At 39.0% G+C, this 22,189-nt stretch overlaps 1 protein-coding gene across 4 annotated transcripts in view; it reads right to left on the reverse strand.

Moving 5' to 3' along the window:
• DPP10 (dipeptidyl peptidase like 10) overlaps positions 1 to 22,189 on the reverse strand; it is a 391,015-nt gene that overhangs the window by 25,081 nt on the left and 343,745 nt on the right. For all 4 annotated transcript variants that reach the window (XM_065561599.1, XM_065561598.1, XM_024099766.3 and 1 more), the window contains 7 exons: positions 16,803 to 16,926; positions 13,530 to 13,568; positions 12,265 to 12,372; positions 7,926 to 8,017; positions 6,414 to 6,461; positions 5,243 to 5,364; positions 750 to 797 (listed from right to left, as the gene is read on the reverse strand). In XM_065561599.1, coding sequence (XP_065417671.1) covers positions 750 to 797; positions 5,243 to 5,364; positions 6,414 to 6,461; positions 7,926 to 8,017; positions 12,265 to 12,372; positions 13,530 to 13,568; positions 16,803 to 16,926 — 581 coding nt within the window. The remainder of the gene's footprint in view (positions 1 to 749; positions 798 to 5,242; positions 5,365 to 6,413; positions 6,462 to 7,925; positions 8,018 to 12,264; positions 12,373 to 13,529; positions 13,569 to 16,802; positions 16,927 to 22,189) is intronic.

Genomic DNA, 22,189 nt, shown 5'->3' on the forward strand with positions numbered 1-22,189 from the left:
TCAATCCTTGAGGGGGCCACTTAGGGATCTGGGGCAAAATCAGTACTTGGTCCTGCTAGTGAAGGCAGGGGGCTGGACTTGATGACCTTTCAGGGTCCCTTCCAGTTCTAGGAGATAGGATATCTCCATATATTATTACCTGATGTCTGTGGCTGGTATGCATTGTCAGAGCAGCAAAACAGCCAGGGAGCAGCATAGGTCCACAGCAGACAGCATAATTAGCAAAATTTGAAATGTAGAGGTAATGGACCTGATCTCACAAAACTCAATTCTTGGAATTCCTATTTAAAATATCAGTGAAGGCACTTTGGATTTGCCTTATACTAAGAGCAGTACTTGGTTCATTGTATGTAAGTTAAATTTGATGATCAGCCCTTGGAGGTCTGTACTTTAATCCAGAATAATTGGATTATAACTTTAAAAAACATTTTTAAGACTACAGAAGACATGCCATAATAGAAACATAATTTACATAGTGAGTGAAAGGGATGAAGAACATCCTGCCACCTAATTAACTCAAGTGTAAATAGTAGATGAAAGATATGCATCTAGCCTAACATGTATCTGAGAAATCCTGGGAATGTTCTAGTCACTTGATTAATTTTTTCTCTTATCACTTCCAGCCATGTTTATTGCTAGAATGTAATTAAGACAGGTTTATGGAAATGAATTGCATACTTTTTTTTTCTTTTACTTATGTTAAAACAAAGATTATAATAAGGAATTCCTGTGGAATGGTGCTTACTTACTTCCAGGGTTACTTGTAGTGTGCACGCTAACAACTGGAACGCCTGGTCCTAATTTTGTAGAGGGAGAAAAGTACAAAACATAATTAAAGTAGAAACTGTTTATGAGCTGCTCTGAACTTCAACAAATAGCAAAGATTGCAGTATTCGAAGGAAGGTGAACACAGAGATGACAATAATCACTTTCTGATGCAAATCTACAAAAGCGCAGTAAAAATATCATATAATTCCAAATAGTCCCATAATCAAGAAACTCTTTTGGTATCCACTTTCTAAGTATCACAGCTAAATATAGGTTTAACATATTAAAGTATTATTTACTATATTGCAGTAGTGCCCAATGTCAGAAAGCACCAGGACGAGTACCCCATTTTAGTAGATGCTGTATAAACACGCAGGAAGACATGGGACCAAATTCTGCTGTCCATTAGCCTGGTGTGGAACTCAAGCAGTTCACTGACTTAAATTACTCATGATCTTGAGTGGTGTCATTGACAGCAGAATCTGATCTGCAATCCCTTCTCTGAAGAATTTACAGTTTAAAAAGACAAAGAAATAAAAAGGGTGAAAAGGGGGCAATGGTTTTAACCACTACACATGGCATATTTGTCTAAAAAATACATTCTGAAACAGGAAAGAGACAAAAAAGAAGGTAAGAAGGTCTTGTGTTAAGGAGTGGAACTCAGGAGATCTAGGTTCTCTTTTTGTATTTGCTAATAACTTCCTGCAGGACTTTGGGCAATTTACTAAAAAAGTGCAACCAACCAACCAAAAATTCAGGAAAGAATCTAAATGTTTAGTACTGATGTTTTTAAAATAAAGCATTTCGATTTTTTCATTTGAAATGACTTTTACTTTCAAAATTTATTTCCATTTTATTTAAAAATTAAAAAACCTTTTAAAGAGCTCTAAAAACCAAAATGTTTTGTTTGACCTGAAATTATTATTAATTATTATTATTATTTTACGTTTCAGTTTTCCAAAAAATAGAAACAATTTCACTTTGGTTTGACCTAAATGATTATTTCCCCCCGTTTTTCTGGTACTGCAAGTGAACAAAAAAACAGTTTTTTTTCCATCACTCATCAAGGAGCACCACAGGAAAGTTTATAAACAAATAAACACAAAGAAAGTCTGACAGGATACCAGTTCAACACTAGTTCTAGCAAACTGGGAATTAATTCTTCACTCAAGTCTCTCGAGGTGCTCGGGAGATGAAAAGGGATGGGATAATGAGACAGTGCTACTGACTGAGGGCAAACAGGACGTAGAAGTTAGACTATAAAAAGTGCTCACAGGCGAACAGAAGGCGAAAGAACTGAAGCTTGTAAGGATCAAGTTAACCCAGCAGCCTCCAAAGAGTTTAGCAGAGATGTGTTTTTGTTGCAGTTTTAGCAGGGCCTTTTGTTTGTTTTAAAATGTGTGTATTTGTTGGTTTACCTCAAACTCTTGTAAGTAAACAAGAGAAAAGCTTCTGTTGCTGGACTGTGCTGCTGACTCTGACATCTTAGCAATGTTGTGCCCCCTTTAGAGTCATTTTTGCATTACTCTAGCGGTCCCATGGGGCCATACTGCTGCCATAACTGGGCTGCTGGAGATTCCCAGGTGGAGTAGAAAAGACTGTACTCCATCCTCACACAGGCATTATGCTGGGGATATACCTAGAGAAGAGGCATGTGTGATCCCAAGCTGGTAGCTCTAATTTATATTGGGGATAGGGAAAAATAAAGGGGGTGTGCAGCATCTCTGCACCCCCATAGCCGCGTTGGGGCTTGCACCAAGTGCAGGGTCATGCTCAAGGTTTGAGCTCATAGGGGCTGATATTCAGATATGCGAAGCATCCACAGATCCCATCAACTTCCAGTAGAGATATGGGATCTCTCTATCTCTAAAAGTCAGACCCCTAATGACCAGTCCTATTGCTAATATAGTGAATTTCAAAGCTGGGAGAAGGATTAAGGTCATTCTCATTTCAAATGTACAAATAAATAATTCCACATTAAATACATTTTACTAAAACATAATAAGAACAAAAGCTACAGAGCCCAGCACCTCCTTGCACCTTGCAGTGGTTCAGTACTGACTCAGAAGTAAGAAACCCCTTGCTGACTTGCCCATACCACTTCCTGCAGCACCCAGGGATTGCCTAGGTCGTCTCCCAATCAAGAACTAATCAGGGAGAACCCTGTTTAAACCATGTTTTCTCTGTATTGCTTTTATCTTAAGAATACGATAGGCCTTCACAAAAAGAACTGGGTGGTAACTTCTAACTGTTGACAATTACTCTAGTATCGGTTTCTGAGGAGAAAGAAAACAAGTGTGCTTGGGCATCCTGTCTCTGTTGAGAATAACACAGTGAAGACAGGGAACTCTGCATCCTGGAAATACCCTGGCCAGCGGGAGTAAGACATGGGTCTCTACCCAAGAAAGGCAATGGGTGGGGAGCTGGAAACCTGAGAGTGAATGCCCTTGCTAGACCACTGAGGGGAAACACAAGTGCAGTTGTCCTGAACGATGACTATGTGTGTTTATTTATTTACAGGTGTCTTTATGAAAATATCCCTTATTTTAGTCACTATACATTTTTCCTATTTTTATTAAAATTGTCTATTTTCAAACTCAATGGATTTGTGTGTGTGTGTGAAACAGAAATACACAGTTGCAGAGAGAAGTAGATGTACATGCAAAGAAGTGGACTGTTCAAATGTGGTGTTAGATGGCTATATTCCATCATTTTCTACCTGCTGCTAGATGGGCAGCAAAACAGATGCTCATAAAAATGTAGGCCACAACTAGGGTGGCCAACTGTCTAATCACACAAACCCAAACACCCCTTGCCCCACCCCTGCCCGAGGCCCCGCTCGCTCATTCCATCCCCCCTCCCTCCATCGCTCGCACTCCCCCACCCTCACTCACTTTCACTGGGCTGGGGCAGGGGGTTGCAGTGCGGGAGGGGATGCAGGCCCTGGGCTGGGGCTGAGGGGTTTGGAATGTGGGACGGGGCTCCAGGCTGAGCCTGGGGCAGGGGGTTGAGGTTCAGGGGGCACGGGGTGTGGTTTCTGGGAGGGAGTTTGGGCTGGGGTAGAGGTGCAGGAGGGGGTATGGGCTCTAGGAGGGAGTTTGTGTGCAGGATGGGGCTTCGGGCTGGGGCAGGGACTTGGGGTGCAGGAGGGGGTGAGGGGTGCAGGCTCCGGCCAGGCGGTGCTTACCTCAGTCAGTGGCACAGCAGGGCTAAGGCAAGCTCCCTACCTGCCCTGGTCCTGCATCGCTCCCGGAAGTGGTTGCCACATCCCTGCAGTCCGTGGGGGAAGCCACAGGGCTCCGTGCCCTGCCCCCGTCTCAAGTGCAGCCAATGGGAGCTGCGGAGGCAGTGTCTGCAGGCAGGGGCAGCGTGCAGAGCCTCTTGCCTCCCCCAAGGGTCAGAGGAACATGCTGGCTGCTTCTGGGAGCAGTGCGGAGTCAGGGAAGGTAGGGAACCTGCCTTAGCCCCGCTGCGCCGCCGGACTTTTTGTGGCCTAAAATGTCCTGGTTTGGCTTCAATAGCCTCTGGGAGATAAAGCCCGATTCTGGGAGACTCCCAGAGAAACCAGGACGGTTGGCAAACGTAGCTCCAACCTGCTATTAATTACAGGATTGGGGGCCTACCAGTGCCTGTCACTAGCTTATAATAATACATGTTCTGTTTGTCTCATCTCCTTTCCATCACCCTTGCCTACTGCTTCTTTACATCTATTGCAGAGTCTTGTCTGGCTCTAGATTGTAAAACTCTCAGGGCAGCGGTTGTCTCTTACTCTGTGTTGGTATAATGCCGAATACAATGGGGCCTGAATACAAGTTGGAGCCATTTGCTCTACTGGAATACAGCTAATAATAAATACACAAGTGCAGTTCTTTGACATTCCGTTGATAAAAAGAGCTGTTTACGTGGACTGAACAAGACCATACTTTTGGTAAATACATTAATGTCTAAACACACCTACATAGTAATACATTAATATTTATATAAAGCAAGTCTTTAGTTATGATCTGGAATTAATTGCATCGGATCAATCCAAACACCTATATATACTGCAAAGACTAATTTATTTGTCCAAATAACTATTGTTAGGAATTACAATAGTGTCACTTTAAAATTTCACATGTCCAGCACAGTCCCTGCCCTGTAGTGTGAATTTTAATGACTGAAAAATAAAATTAACAACAACAACAACAATAATACTAATAAACAATCCATTCCTTCCTAAAAGGATACAAAGAGTTTTAAAAGGCCAGGAGCGCAGGAGCTACTAATTATACATTTTTACAAAAATGATCTTAGGCTCCATAACTCCAATGAGCTCTGCACAGGGGAAGCCTGTGCCTGTATGAACCTAGCAATTGAGCTTGTTGCTAGATTAGGGTCTAAATCACCCCAACCAGAAGATGATGTTAATATAGGATATACACAAATAAAGCACTATAAATAATTTTTATTGTGAACAATATATTTGACTTACCTTTACAATGTAGTAAAAAATGCTTGTTCATAGGACTAAACTTTGCACTGAAGTATGTGCACTGATCTTTCATGAAGTTGCATGAAAGACACTGGCGGTTCAGTAATCCAACAGTTGATACACTGAGAACAAAATTAGTTATAAACATCAGAAAAGTTTTATTTGATAATATAACAAACTCATTAAGTGATGCCAAAGGCCCACCAGACAATAGTTTTTATTCTGATCTCCACTCTTCCCTTGCTAATTTTTTTTGCTTGTATTGTCCCAAATATGACATGCTGTTGGTTGTTCCATTAAGCTACAACCCTGCAAGCTGTTTTGTGAGGGAGGTCTTCTAAACCTACATGAAACAGCTTACAGGACAGAGACCTTAATTATTAAAGGTATCCTTGAGTGAGAATAAAAGTAAAAAAATAATGAGAATTAGGGAACTGTAGCTTTTAGAAATGTCTTTTCTGCATGGGTGAGGGAGTCTGCCCACAAATTTTAGACTGAAGGGTTGGAGCCTTTGTAAATATAATTTTAGCCACATTGAGAAAGCTTTCTACACAGCATACCAGTCTGAAGAATACACGTGTATTACACCATTGCATTTAGAGTTTACCTAATTTTTAATTTTATATTATATTCACATAAATATGATTGGCAATTTTTGAGCATAAAGTGAATTCTCTTTAGTAATGAGCAGGTTGATTCCGCACTCCTTGCACTTTCTGCAGTCATTTATCTCTGTGCCAAAGTGAGTGTGAAACCTTATCACTCAGATTTGGTAGTAAAGATCATCAAAACTTTGGGGGATTTTTTTTTCTCAAATCCCATCCTTTTCGGTTTTTCCTCAAAACCTGAAATCTTGACATTTCATTGCATTTTTCAAATGGCAAAAATTTCAACCAGCTCTCTGGTTATTTTGAAAATAAAAGTTAAATATTTTAAAATATTATTAGATTTTTTTCAAAATGCAATGTTTTTGTGAAATTTGAAATACAAATATACAGGAAAAATATTAACAAAAATTTAAGTTTGCTTGGCAGCATTTTACACCTACATTGCACTCATTTTGCTCAGGTGCAGATAACTAACCATGCTGCGAGACAGCAGGAGGTCAGGCACACAGAATCTCTTTCTAGTTTATAGGGCTATTGTAAATTTCCCTCTGAGTATTACTTACCTATGTAGCTGTCTTCCTCTTGGGGAATCTTCAGTGCTTAAAAAATAACTGCCCAAGAAAAACAAATACAATTAAACTCACTTCTGAAAACTCTCTGATCCATATAATGTTAGTAAGAACTTTCAACATGAAACCCAAATCCATGCAAAGCCCATTATGGGTGAAGTTTTTTGCACTTTTTTTGTGTGAAATGTTTCGCAAACTCATGTTGGTTCCGCTGAATTGTTTCAGTAAAAAATTTTTTTTAAAGTCAAAACATTTCCATTTTTCAGTTCAAAATGACTTTTTGTTTCAAATTTTCCTTTAATATTATTTGAAAAAATAATTTAAAAGGTCTAAAAAATGCTGGAACTCAAAACTGACTCATTTCAATTCAGATCAAACAAAATGTTTCCCCCTGATCTTTTCGCATCACTGAACATTTCAAAAAATGTTTTCAGTTTGAACCAAAGTATTTTTTGGTTTTCTAAATTTCTAGTGAGCCCCGAAACATCCATTATTCACCCAGCTCAAATTACAGATGTGCAGACAGCTTTACATACCTGGGCTGATGTATGTTTTCATATCAAAACAATACTGAACTCTCAGGGGCACATTATGGCTGCCTCTGTGTGGTATCTAAAGAGAGCTTTTCTTTTCAAAAGCCATAGCTGGATCTGTCCATAACTGCATCCCCCAGTAACCCTGGAGGCAAGGGTACTGATTCTAATCTCACACAGGCTCCACCACTGCTGCTGAAACGCTTTTGACTTCAGTGGAGATCAGAGTCAAGCACATTATATTTATTTCTGCCTTATACAGATATAAATAAGGCCTGTTCCAAAGCCGGTAATAGTCAGCTAGACTCATTCCATTGACTTCAATGTATTTTGTATCAGGCCCATACTGTCTCCAGGCACTACCATTCAGTCAGCGCACTTCCTTCCTTTTGTAGGAACCTTAATATAGTCCCTGGTTTGGTTTTGAACAGGTTTTATTAATAAATTGGTTGAACCTCAATGATTTTGGCTGAGTTCCCCTCTATTTTCTGATTTCAGTTTTTGTATCTGTTTGAACAAAGAACATCAAAGTGAAGCTTGGAAGGTTGGAATGCCTGCACATTGAAACCAAAGAAAAGGTATAAAACCCCTGTGAACTCAAACCTCTGAGTTTTATCAGGTCTAATAATATTGCCAGGTTTTTTTAACTTGGATTCCGGAGGGCAGGGCAGGAGGGTTGGAAAGGTTATTTTCTCCATGCTGTAGTTTAATTCCTTTTATTGAATCAACAGAGTGAGTCAGTAGATGGCATAGCATATCTCCATTAGTTATTCGAAAAAGATACTTGCATTACCTTGGCAGATCAAATGTATGAAACTGCTCTTTGTACTATGATTATAATTTATGGCAGTGCTTTGCAAATGAAAAAAAATATTATTACTTAATTGTATATACACTATTTCCAGTTAAATGGAGTCTATCTCAATAATTCACAGATATTTTGCCTTTGCAGACAAAGAACACTAATACTCACATCTTTTGAGTATTTTCATCATATGCCAGGATTTTGATAACTTCCCAGTTTCCTGATGTCAGGTGTCTCACACTGATTTGTTCAGTTTTAGCCTGCAGAGAAACGGTAAGTATTGACTTTCATCTTACTACTTACGTTTTTCTTTACTTAACATGATTGTCAGCGCACATCATTACTGATTTACAGCATTTTAATCCTTTAATGTACAACATAACTCACTGAAATCACAAAACCCACATGCACTGAAAGGCATTGACAGTAAGGATCCTTTCTCCCTCAATAGATTAACTTTTCCCAAGGTAGTAAAATCATGTCAGTTTCTATTGCAATATTTTTTCAATTAACCATACACAATATCGACGATAGAGGTTCTATATTTTATCTAGTTTGGCATATCTTTAATTTTGGTGCAAGTTTGATTTCAGCTAGAGGCTATCACAATACATGCTGAAATTTTCATTATATTAAAAAAAAACCATTAAACTAACAAATAAGTGTTTTTCTTCCAGAAACGAGAATAAAGGTGCAAAAGGTCAAAGCCAGATCCTTAGTGCAGCAATTCACAGCAGCTGAGGATATGACCCCAAAGCTTCAAGGAGCTAAACATAAATAAATATCACCTGTGTTTCTTCAAGATTTGGTTGTCCTTTACTTGCTGGAGTGGCACAAAGAGGCTTAGCCTGACCCTATGCATTCAAAGTGCTGTACAAACATTAGCCATTTACAGCTGAAAATTTACTGTATGCTTGTACAGAGCAGAGCACAATGGGACCCAGACCTTGTCTAGACCTCTAGGCATTAACACAATACAAATAAACAACACCAACACTACCACCATCCTGTGAGGTAGGCAGATACACATTTTAATCCCCTTTGTTGCTAACCTAGTAGGAGTCAAGGCAGAGCTGAATGTGGTCCCTAGTATCCACCTGTGTTATTTGCCATTTAAACTATCAGACGCTAAACTTCCAGCCATTAGAATTACGGTGTCTTGACCACTGAGAAAATAAAAAAAAAAAACTTCTTGGGAAAGAATTGTACGGAGAGTGTAAGGTATTACAGTAATTCCCAGAGGATCCATCTGAGGTCAGGGCCACATAGTGCTAGGTGCTGTACGTATCTATATTAAGAAATATTCCATTAAAATGGGGTACTGATATTAGTTGGGGCATCTAGAACTATTGAAATGAGTGAGTGAGTGAGTGTTTTCTGTCTGCTTAGATGGTAGAGGCTAGAGGACTTTTCATTTATAACAAAGTTTCATCCATGGCAGCACTGAAGGGAATTTTAAAGTTCTGAAATCACAGATTCCAAAATAAGCTATGGTTTATATTGCTGATACGTATTAAACAATATGGCTGTTTTTCAAGGTTACAGCTGTAATACATAATTTATCATGCTTGCTGGCAATTTTTGCCCCAAACCATTTAAATTACTTTTAAATTCTCATACTATGGTAGAAAATACGAACAACTGTATATTTGTACATTTTTTGGGGAAAAAAACTAAGAATTTCCAATAGATATATCACTGGTTCAGTCCAATTTTTTAATTAATTTCTTTTCAATATGATATAAATTACTAAAGGTATTTGGGAACATAACACAGATTGAGCACTTTACATGCAACAAGTACATAAATTGACAGGCTTTAACACTTTTTAAAACAGTGCCCCAGAGAGATTAAATTAGATGCTTTTGATAACCTGATTTGGGTTATGTAATTCACATTTTGTGTAATATCTTTTCTAAAACTTAGCATTAATAAGGTTGATTTAAGATGTTCTAAGCAAAACCATCATATCTCACTAACTGTGCTTCATTTGGATAATCAAACCCCAATGATTAACTGAAACAGAAGTGCATTGATCATTAAAGTTTAATTCTGTGTTATTAGACTTTTATGCTGGGGGCAATAAAACTGCTTAACTTCTCCTGTGTCTACAATGCTTACTCTGCTTAACATTACCAATGAAAGATCTTAAGTGGGCAATTACACATAACATTCCATTGTTTACTGCAAGTGTTCATGGTGGATTTTGGTTTTCACAATGCTAAGTACCAACCACCTATTTAAAATTCTGCTGAGGCAACTGTTATGCTTCTGTGGCTCTCGCAAAGTGTGACAAATATTTGATATGACAAAAGCCTTTATGTGAAATGGTTAATATAATTTTTATGTCTCCATGTTTGCTTTAGAAATGGACAATCAGATTAATACAGTGTGCAAAGCACAGCATATAAACACATTTCCTATCCTTTATTGCCCCATATCAGCCCCATTACCATACAGAGTGTTGCTTACTGATGAATAATGGTCAGTAGATGGAATGTCTGGTTTCCTCGTATATATGTAGATATATATGTAGATAAAAACTAACTCCAGGGAGCAGCTATACACTAAAAAAACAAATTCATCACTAGTATAAGGTAAACAATTCCACTGAAGTCAGAGTTAGACCTATTAATACTTATGGTGAATTTGGCCCAAACAATCAGAGGTCTTTGCCACTTTGCAGTTGTATATTCCCCTATCTCCTTATTCTGCTGAATAGGGATGGACTGCTAAGCATTTAATCACATGCTTACGTTTAAGGATATGTGTAAGTCCCATTGAAGTCAGTCCTTAAAGTTAAACATGTGCTTAAGTTCTTTGACAAACAGGAATGCATTTAAACATGTGCTTATATGCTTTATTGAATTGGGGCCTGAGTTTCCCCAAAACTTTGGTCAGGTCTAATAAAACAGCCTACAAGTTCACTCCAAACTTTTTATCGGCACTAACATTTAGTGTGACATTACAAGACCTTTTTCCTCCATTTTTTTATTATTTCAAATATTTTTGAATGCTACACAGCACCATATAATGGGAAAGATGTCTAAATAGGATTTCCTTGCTTGTTATATTAGTGTAATATTCTCTGATTTTCATGCACATCACTGGTTTATTGAAAGATGGAAGTTTGACACATACACTTATGTTTTCCATTCTAAAATCTTAGGCCACGTCTTCACTGGCAGAGCAGCGCTTTAACGTGGCTTGTGTAGTCACAGCACAGCCACCTCCACCAGGGAAAATAAACCACCTCCACAAGGGGAATAGCTATCAGCGTTTCCCAGCGCTGGTGCACTGTCTACACTGGCACTTTACAGCGCTGAAACTTGCAGGGCTCAGGGGGGTGTTTTTTCACACCCTTGAGCAGAAAGTTGCAGCGCTGTAAAGTGCCAGTGTAGACAAGCCCAAGTGATAGATTAAGGTGCAACTGCTCTTTTTTTCCACACTGCATTGTGAACAACATGCTTTATACTGAGATCAACATGAACATTATCATAAGGGTGTGACGTCAAGGAGCACTGGTATCATGTATGGTTGCTATTTTAATTCCCTAAGATTCCTTTGAAAATCCCAGCATAAATTGTCCGGGACATGAGCATCTCTCTCCTTGTGTCTTACTGAGATCAGCTGAGCTACCTGAATTAACAGCCCCCTGATTTAAGTGGGAGTTGGAGGAATTCTCAGCTCTAGAACTTAGGTTCAGATTCTCCCAGGGTTTTTGGTGCCTCACTCCCATCGATTTCAATTGAAATTAGGGGCCAAAATCCATTAGAGGATCTGGGCCTTACTTTCTATATTAGTTCACCACAGTCCAAATCCACTGGAACTTCTGGTCACACTGCAAAGCTCATCCTTTGTCCCAGGCTCTTCTCTGGCAGGAGGGATAACCCAAAGAAGTCAAAGTCATTGGAAAATGAAGCACTTGGAAGTGGCAGAATTCTAGTTTGGTGAATTTTGGCGGGTTTCAGATTTGGACATTGGTTCCTGTGTATGTTTTATCAGTTAAATTTTGTGTGTGCACCCAGAGTTCTGGACTGACATTTTAAAAAATAAATAAATATATAAAGTTAAATTGGCATTTCTGAAGATTTCCATATTCATATGGAACTTATTGCATTAATACAGAGCATTATCTTGTTATAGAGGATATAGAAAGCAAACAATGTCTCTGATTAGTTCTGGAGACAGGAAGAGAGAATGACTACTGGGTGCTGTGTGAGTGCCTGCTGTTGACAGATCTATTAAGCATCTTTGGCACCAGCCTACTACGGAGAGAGAGTTCATCCACCTTCCTGACTACATGGTGCTACAAATGTGTTGTGCAGAAGAGCTGTGGTCACGATAGAGAAAGGGCCATCCCCATTATACATATGTGGAGGCTCTCAAGTGTCTACTTAGGGCAGTCTTTTGTTTGTGTAAGACATCACCAGGGACACCCCTTACCAATATGCCTGGGGGATTATACAAGCACTCCCCAAAAATATGAACTGAAACACAAACTTACCTGAACAATAAGCATGGCTATGTGGTGGAATTCACCCCGGCCACCTTGTTTCACTGGGACTATCATAAAGAACTTACTTCCATCTTTGGAGAAAACTGGCTCCTCATTCTATAAATATAAAATTGTTTTAGTTGTCTCAAACTGTGTATTAAACTCTCCATCAAATAAGCAGCTTGGATGTCTAAATCTGTGGATTGCCGTTGCTTACACAAAGATTAAAGAGGTGTCCTTCGACTTTCAGCATAATCGGGTCTATATACTGTGGTAAAAATAGTGGAACTAGAATGGCTAAACCTCAAAGGGTTCTGAGATATGGTTCAATTCAGCAGCTATAAATTCTGATGCTTTTTCAAAACTCTTTTGCCTGAATATTTGGGCTGAAAATCTCACAAAACTGACTCTCTCTCATGTGATTTTTGGTATTGTCCTCTTTCGTTAGTGTTGGAAATACTAGAGAGTTTCCTTTACGGTGTATGTATAATGAAAGTAACACGTTTTATTGATAATGGTGAGAAATGTTGTCTACTGCGTCAATTCAGCAAAACAAACTTGGCTTTAACAGGACTTAAGCCACTGATTCTGAATTTGGATGGACATAAGCACATGTAAGTGCTTTGATGAATCAGTGCCCTACCATTGACTGTTGAAGTGTGTAAGTAACTTTGCTTGTTATGCATCTCCTAATCCAACATCATATAGAAATGTTAAAGGGACACCGCCTACCATAAAATCATAATTTGTAATGACTTTTTCTTACATACACTTTACAAGATGGAACCTGAAATGTGTTTTAAATAAGTATGTTTCATCCATTTTTGCAATCTGTTGGATTTTTTATTTGAATCTGTGAAAGTGGAACCATTTGCTGACATTTTGGTTCTATATACAATTCATGTGCGTGAACTTTGTTATATTATTTTCAAGCATTCCTCTGGAGCCCTATACAACCTCTTTCCCTTCTACTCTTTTGCATCAGTTTTGAACAGGAGGAAAAAAGGAGTAAAAACATTTTTCTCTGAAAAGACAGCAGATCAATGCACACAGAAGTCAGATCTGCTGTGCAAGAATACATATGCTATGTTGAATTTTTACAGTCATTTTCGTGATGATCATATGTTATATTAATGTGGGGGTCCTGAAAAGTGAATATTTTATTTTAACAAAAATGTCATTTTACATTTCATTAAAGGAAATAAAATAATGAGATAAAAGTAACAATAGAAGCAGCTATGCATTACACATTTCAGACATCATTCATACAATACCTGTTTAGAAAGCCACACTTCTGATGTAATCTCATATTTCTAAAAGAGAAGAATTATCTTTATGAAATATATAGACCAAAAAAAAATCCTTACATTAATCAAAATGACTCTTTATATTTAATGTTTGTGTCCTGTGTTACAGAGCTCTAGCTCAGCGGTTCTCAAACTTCATTACACATGACCCCCTTTTGACAACAAAAATTACACTACCCCAGGAGGGGCAACTGAAGCCTGAGCCCACCTGAGCCCAGGTGCCTCAGGCATGGGGGCCAAAGCCAAAACCCAAGGGCTTCAGTCCCGAGTGGCGGGCCTGCAACCTGAGTTGGGAACTGAAGCCAAAGCTGAGCCTACCACCCAGGGTGAAGCCCTCGGGCTTCGGCTTCAGCCCCAGGCCCCAGCAAGTCTAACATCAGTCCTGGCGACCCCATTGAAATGGTCTTGTGACCCACTTTGGGGTCCCAACCCACAGTTTGAGAATCTCGGTTCTAGTTTTTCCATTGATATTATCCCAAAAATGTATAAATACTTAAAAGATTAACAGATGATAATTGAATTATAAATACAGCTGTCTTTCTGAATTTCCAGGATAACTAGGGACATAAGATCTTTTAAAATCCTTTTTTATTAGCAATCAAAAAGCTTTGAACAGACAGTAATATTTGGTTTTTAACGCTAGGCATCATCTGACAACTGGAAATTTGTAGGACCTTCAGCAACATTGGCTAAACAGCCAGCACCAGATTTCTATCATTTGTTTTCATCTGAACATGCTTTTCATGGGTCATAGTTTAGTTTAGTTTAGTTTCATGGGTAATAGTTTAATGAATACATCAAAATCTTAGTATCTACAATATCATGCTTCATATAGGGCCATTGCCTTTACACCATATCATACAACCAGGTACTTCATATATCTACCAGTAAAATAATATGGGACAGATTTGCAGCTGGTATGAATTGTCTTAGCTGCACTGAAGTTATGACAATTGACACCAGCTGAGGATCTACCCCCTAGAAGTGTGGTCCAATCAACTGAAATTCCAATGGCTATAATAATTTGATCATTTGTTTTGATATAAATCTTTTTGGAATTGCAAATGAATACTGATAAACTCTTGAGATATTTATAGAAGTTACATATGCATTAGCACTGAAATGGTAATATATGCTGTAAAACATTCTTGCACTGAGGATTTTTCAGTTCACTTAGAAAGCCATGATCTTGTCCCACTGTCACTGAAGTCAATGGCTAAACTTTCCCTCGGTCTAATGGGAGCTGTGACAAAGTGGAAATATCTGTGTTATTTTTTATGAGTATTGTGCATACCTCTGTGTTTGTTTATGTGGGTTACTTGATATGGAGGTAGATCAAAATGAGTTTGTAAGAAGGAAACCAACAGGAAACAAAACAATGGCAAAGATAAGGTGTTATCATAGCTATCTAAGCTTTGATAACACCTGTCCAGGCTAGACTGCTTTACTCTTCCCAAGGCTAAGCCTAGCATACAAGGGAATCCTAAACCTTAAATATGCTGGCCTCAGGAAGGAGATGGGAGGAAGTTGTCAGCTGCTGCAGGCTGACACAGATTGACTGCGAGTAAATGTCTGCAGCAAGCAGGCTGTAACTTGTTCCCCAAAGAGAACAAGGGGCACCAAGAATAAGACACATCTACATAGGGGCTTGTGGTGAATGCTAAGGGTAAGTAAGACAGTATGTGTATGGGTCTCTTTGTTGTTTTAAATCCACTTCTCTCAATGCTATGAACCTTTTGGCAAATAAATCCTACTTTGTTTGAAGAAGCTGCTTCTGTGTCACTGCATTTTATTACTATCCACATTATCCCTTCTGGAAACCATTCAGAGTGGTTGGATCCTTGGGTTTCACCCCAGGAAAAGGGGAGAGGTGGGTATTGAAAGGGGTGCACTTGAGGGACTGGACACAGCTACCCAGGGCCATGACAGCAGCATTTGTATGTTTGAGATTCCCAGTTATGACAGCAGTCAATACGAATGAAATAAATATTTCTGAGAGGTGCTACAGAGCAGTTAGTGTAAAGGTGTTATACAATATTCTTTTCTTTTTCTTGTACACAATCCAATCACACCCTAGCAACAGCCTCCACTCTCCTTTACCTGTCACTTTTTGTGATCCATAGGAAGGTGTACATTCACAAATATTTCTGAAGGCACCCAGACATATAAAAAAAGTATAAAGAGGGATGGGTGATGGATGCATGTGTCTTTGGAAATAGAAAGGTATGAACACCCAGTTTCCAGTCCTGTTTTAATAGAACTCAAGGAGATTGTTATCATGGTCTTCAATTCAAGCAGGGCCCACCAGGTGTGAAGACATGTTTGTGTGAGGGGAAAATGAGGAACCATGAGTTGTCCTGACCCTTTGGGAAAAAACTTCTATTTTGAAATGCTGCCACATTCTATCACCACACAGAGTCTGCTGTCAGAATCAGCAGCAAAAGCATTAAAATAAACATTCCTTTTGATGAGACTGGCCACTTTTTAGAGCTGTGTTATCATGGCTATATTACAGGATAAAAAGTGAAATATTATTTCAACACTGGGCTCCTGTGGAAACATCACGTCTTAGCAATGGCTTCTTCTATCTGCAGGAAATTTGGAAACAAAAATTATCTTCTCCACTAAATGTTCTGAACTTTAGCTCCCCTTCACACACCCTTATGACTCCATGACAGTCACCAAATGTGATTTCTTTTGAAGCCCAAGAAAGCCTCTCCTCGGTCTTCCCAGAAATGTCAATTTCAATAAAAAACATAGTGTTATCTTAACCATAAAATATATTGTTTATGTACGATGAGCCTCCGGGGACTACCCTGCATCTTTCCATTAAATCCATGCAAACCTTTATAGATACTAAGGTCTGGAATGGAACTATGTTGGAAGAAAGAACAGTGACTGGACAGCTGAAAATACCTGAAGGGATACATCTTGCCACTGCATTAGCTAGCTGTAAAATGCCTGATTTTCAGAGGTGATGATCAACTGAAGTTAAATAATGAACAAAGCATAGGAACTCTGAAAATTAGGTCTCTCGATTTTACTGATTGCATGAAATCATTTCATCGTAAAATCTGGAATTCTATCATTTCATTTATCTCCATGTTATCGGATTATATTTAGTTAGTACTTATGGCATCAAAAGGCATTCTGAAGACTAAACTCCAAGCACCTTTTTCTGGTCATAAGGATAAATATCAGGAATATAATCTGTGAAAGAAACAAGGACATCTGACTTACCTTGCTACAAGCCCCAGTCGTGGTCTCACAAACTGTAAGAATGGAAATGTTCTGTGGTCTGTTTAACCATCTCACCAGTGTCTTGGTATTGCTTACCCACTTTACCATAGTGATGTAGTATTCTCTGAGGTAAACATAAATTTTAAAATATAGTGGTTATATCATTTATATAAGGTTGTGTAATGTTTTAAATTATAATAGTAAGTAAACCAAATCTGGAAAACAAAGCCTGAAGTGAGTTGTTCCCTGTGAAAACATCAGTATTGAAGGATGGAATTGGATACCAAAATGACAAATATATTGGGTCATGGATGCTACCACTAGGAATAGTGGTTATGGCATGTGGCTTGCCTGGGAAGTTTCTGCTCCTTTAGCAGTTATCTTGCAATCTTTTAAGTAGCCGTGAGCTATATGCACCTTCAACAGCCTTTGTCCCACATGACTATATGCAATAAACTATTCAATGAAGATTTAAATTGTATAAAATACAGATTGTAAATATGTCAAATGACTGCCATATTTAAAATAGTTTTCCAAAAATATATACTGTCCATTTTGACGCTGATCCAGCAAACCACATAAACATGTACTTAACTTTGTGCAAGTGAGTAAGGTCTTTTATGAAACAGAAGAGACTTGTGGTTAGAGCAAAGCACTGAAAGTTAGGTATTGGAAACAAATCAGGACTGTGTCATTGAGTCATGGTCAGAATAAAAGGAGAATCAATTTACCTGCATTCTCATTTGTCTGTTTAGTGTTAGAAGCAAATAAGTAAAAGGAGAATGTACTCAGAAAACAGAGCTTGCACCTGAATTTTCCTAGACTAACCACATGTGTTAACGAATGCATTTGTTTTTAAAAAATAGTCTGCAAACTGCAGTATTTCTTTGCCAGATGCTTCTCTCTCCTGGACATATAGCAGACATCAAACTAAGAGAAACAAACTTTTGCACAAACACTTAATCCCTGCCTCACAAAAAAACAAACCAAAAAACCCCACCCACCATTGCTTTGCAAGGTTTGTGGGATTGTTTTAAAATGCCACTGCCACAAGTACTCCTGTTCTTTTTACTGATACACGGTAAGTATTCTATGCAGGGACCGAATGAAGAGAAATCAGACACTGTATCACTGTTAGTCGACTTTCACTGTAGCAAATAACTTGTAATGCCAGACAAACTGTCCATCCCCAGACATGTTTGGCTCAGCAAAGGAGTCCAACACACAGATTTTAATGGCACAGAATATCTACCTACCTCCTACTGAAACCCTGTTATGCTGTCAAACTAAAGATGTTACTAAGAAGGCCTGTTGCAGCTTGTCATCACAAAGAAACTTGGTATGCTTGCTTCAATTCACTGCTTATGACAGCTAACACCTTCTACAGTCCAGCTGAGAAATGCTCAGCATTGGACTTAAACAATGTGTCTAGAAATTCAGTCCCACTTTAAACCCCTCAGTTTGTTAGCTTGCACTTAATTAGTTTTTTAATGTAGTTTTGATGGAAGCTTCATTACTTGTTAACAGTTGATATTTATTATAGAGTCAAAAGACATCTCACTACATCACGGATGGCCAATTTGTGGCCTGTAGGAAAGTTTTGATGCTGCACACAAAAGATAATGGGCCCAGGAAAGCAATGCAGATGACCCAGGTCTGAATTTGACCCCATGTTTATGGCATGTGGTAGAATAACTAAATCGGCACACCTTGCCTGGGACTATCCTTCTCTGTTTTTCCACCTGACTCCAGGTGATATGGATGTTCTTCCAGAGTGTGATCTGACATGCTGACTGGAACTAGTGACTAGGGGGTTAGTATTTGTATTTTGAATATTTAATATCAAACCACATCAAACCAGTGGTTTAAACCAAACCATAAGGTAACCTTCCAACAAATATCATGTGAACCTAGGATTAATTGTACTTCTAGTTCACTATACATGAAAAAATTACAGACCATTTAAAAATTCTTTTAATTTTCTTATCTGCTGACAAAAACCAACTACTTTCAAAATTCACTACTCTATGACCTGTTTATAAAGGCTCCCCCCTACATGTGTCTTTCTGGAATTATAAATTGATGGTGCACAGTATTTTGACAAGCTCCAAGTAATGCTTACCTGTAGTACATATTCCTGGAATTGGTTGAATCTATGGGTGGGAGGGATAGCTTAGTGGTTTGAGCATTGGCCTGCTAAACCCAGGATTGTGAGCCCAATCCTTGATGGGGCCACTTAGGGATCTGGGGCAAAGATCAGTACTTGGTCCTGCTAGTGAAGGCAGGGGGCTGGACTTGATGACCTTTCAGGGTCCCTTCCAGTTCTATGAGATAGGTATATCTCCATATATTTTATTTTTATGTTTTTATTTTTTATTTGTATCTATCTATCACATACACAAAAAGAACATTAATAAAGTTTCAAAGTCAAGCATTCAAAAATGTAAAAAATGCCATAAATAAGGTTGCCTGTGCGACCTTAATTTGGCCTTCTGGGGCTAGATTCACAAGGGGTACTTAGCAATTGCAATGTCTCACTGTTAGGCATCCTGCTATCTAGTACAGTAACTCCTCACTTAATGTTGTAGTTATGTTCCTGAAATATGCGACTTTATGCAAAATGATTTTAAGCAAATCCAATTTCCCCATAAGAATTAATGTAAATAGGGGGGTTAAGTTGCAGGAATTTTTTTTTTCGCCAGACAAAATACATTATATACATATACAGTATAAGTTTTAAACAATTTTAAACAAACAGTTTAATATTATAAAGCTTGGTTGAGGTGGTGGAGTAAGAGGGTGGAATATTTCCCAGGGAATGCCTTTCTGCTATCTGATGAACTAGCACTCGGCTGAGCCCTCAAGGGTTAATACGCCGTTGTTAATGTGGCCTCACACTCTCCAAGGCAGTAGGAGGGAGGAAACACAATAGATACAGGGCAGTGGCTGCAAACACTTCCCTGCCAAAACTGAACATGATGATGAGCCCATGCTATCCAGCTGGAGCGCACCACTCCCTCCTCCTGACAACACATGCACGGCTGCACAGGTGTTGACTTTAGGATGACCAGATGTCCCGATTTTATAGAGGCAGTCCCGATTTTTGGGTCTTTTTTTAAAATATAGGCTCCTATTACCCCCCACCCCGTGTCCTGATTTTTCATATTTGCTGTCTGGTCACCCTAGTTGACTTTCCAAAGTGCTGGGGGATGCATGCATGAGTGAGAGAGAGAGACGTTCATTGCCCCTTTAAGTACGCTGACCACACTTCAAGTACATTGCCCTTAAATTGCCCTTAAATTGCATTTAAGCAGATCAGACAGTTCAGACAGGAAACAACAGCTTCTTGCAAGCTCCCTCCCCCTCTTCTATCCCGGATCCATGTGACTGTCTCCTCCTCCACTTTGTGGAGAGGGGGTATGGAGCTGGGGGGGGGGGCAGAAAGAGGGGGACATCCTGACATCAGCACCCCTCTCCTCCCATCCCAGCAAGCAGGAAGCTCCCAGGAGCAGCTCCAAGGCAGAGGGCAGGTCAGGAGCAGCACGGTGGTGGGTGGGGGCACCTGAACTGCTGCTGGGCAGCTGCTGAGCCATATACCTTACAGGGAATTTAGGGGAGCTGATGGGGGGCGGCTGCTGGCCGCCCCTGGTTCTAATCCCCACAAGGAGGGGCTGCTCTTCCAGAGAATCCTGCAAACAGTGGACAAAGCAGCAGCTGCCAAATGAAATTATAAGGGAGCATGGCACAACTTTAAACAAGCATGTTCCCCCTATTTTCAGAAAGATTTTTACCCCGAAAGTTCTATTTAAAAAAAATCCCTAAAGGTGAACCAAACTCTAGAGAATGTTTAAAGGCTCTCATGACCCTTTTTTTTTGAGAAACACCTTGCTGATCTTATTACAAATGGGACTGCAAAACACTGATTGCTGAAACAAGTTAATACTAGCAGGGGTCGGCAACCTTTCAGAAATGGTGTGCCGAGTCTTCATTTATTCACTCTGATTTAAGATTTTGCATGCCAGTAACACATTGTAATGTTTTTAGAAGGTCTCTTTCTATAAGTCTATAAAATATAACTAAACTATTGTTGTATGTAAAGTAAATAAGGTTTTCAAAATGTTTAAGAACCATCATTTAAAATTAAATTAAAATGCAGAGCGGACCGGTGGCCAGGACCCGGGCAGTGTGAGTGCCACTGAAAATCAGCTCACGTGCTGTCTTTGGCACGCGTGCCATAGGTTGCCTACCCTTGTGCTAAAGTGTCAGAATCATTAAACAACCCTTCTGCCTTAGAAAAGACCTGCCCAACCCTGGGCTTCTCTCATGTTTGTACATGTTTTATGTGCACATATGACTCAGACTGACAAACATTCAGATTACTTGAATTTAGTTACAGATCACAACTTTCAAATGATGCTTGACTCATATCTATGTAAACTTTCTATTTTCCATAACTAGGGCATTATGCTTGAATAGGTAAAATTAAAATTGATTTTTCCAGGCTTTCACAGCCTTGCTCTGGTTTCCATGATGCAACAGCAGAATGGATTTTTTTTAACTGAATGTATCCCAAAGAGAACAGAGAATGTTAACATTAGTCTTAGTAAAGCTACAGTGAGCTTCACACCAAAGACTCAAGCTCTGGGAAGTAAGTCCCTGTAGGACCACACAGGACAGTCTGTGAATTCAGTTGTTGCAAGCCTTACAGCTCAGGATGGAAAGAAAGACTGAACAATGTCAATATCCATTCAATTAATTCAATTTTGTTTTACTTTGAGAGAAATAGATCACTTAAGGAGCAAGAATGAATTTGCAAAACCTAGAGCAAAACCGGTAAATGTATGTGCTTCTTTTTTCTTTTCTTGAAGATTTCTCCAGTGTATATAATTGATACTTTCACTGGCTTTATAAAATTTAAAGAACTATTTTCATCCATTTTATTTAAGAGTCTGTTTTCCAGTTTTTTTGTTTATTGGGGTTTTTTTAGCTCTTTTAGAAGGGTGTATGCTATTGCTTTCACCAGTGAACAGTTAGCAAACATTCGGTATGTGTTCTTGTCTTTCATAAAAGGCTCCATTTTCAGAGAGAGAATCTATTTTCAGCAAGCACAGTCCATTCAAAATCATTCCTTTTATCAAAACAGTAAGTATTCATGACAGCATGCACAACTGACAGGAGCTGATTCACCACTGAATTATTACCATAGGACTCTGGTGTAGCTCTATTGATGTCAATGAAGTTATACCAGTATGAAACTGTGATAACTCAGTCCCATAGTGTTAATGTCATGGCCATTTTGAAGAACCATTAAAAACCGTAAAACTGTTAAGGCTTGGCAGGAACTGCAGAAACAACAAAGTATATTCCCTGTTTTTTTGGACTAGTGG

This window comes from Chrysemys picta, chromosome 11 (assembly GCF_011386835.1).
Source record: "Chrysemys picta bellii isolate R12L10 chromosome 11, ASM1138683v2, whole genome shotgun sequence".
Lineage (NCBI taxonomy): Eukaryota > Metazoa > Chordata > Testudines > Emydidae > Chrysemys > Chrysemys picta.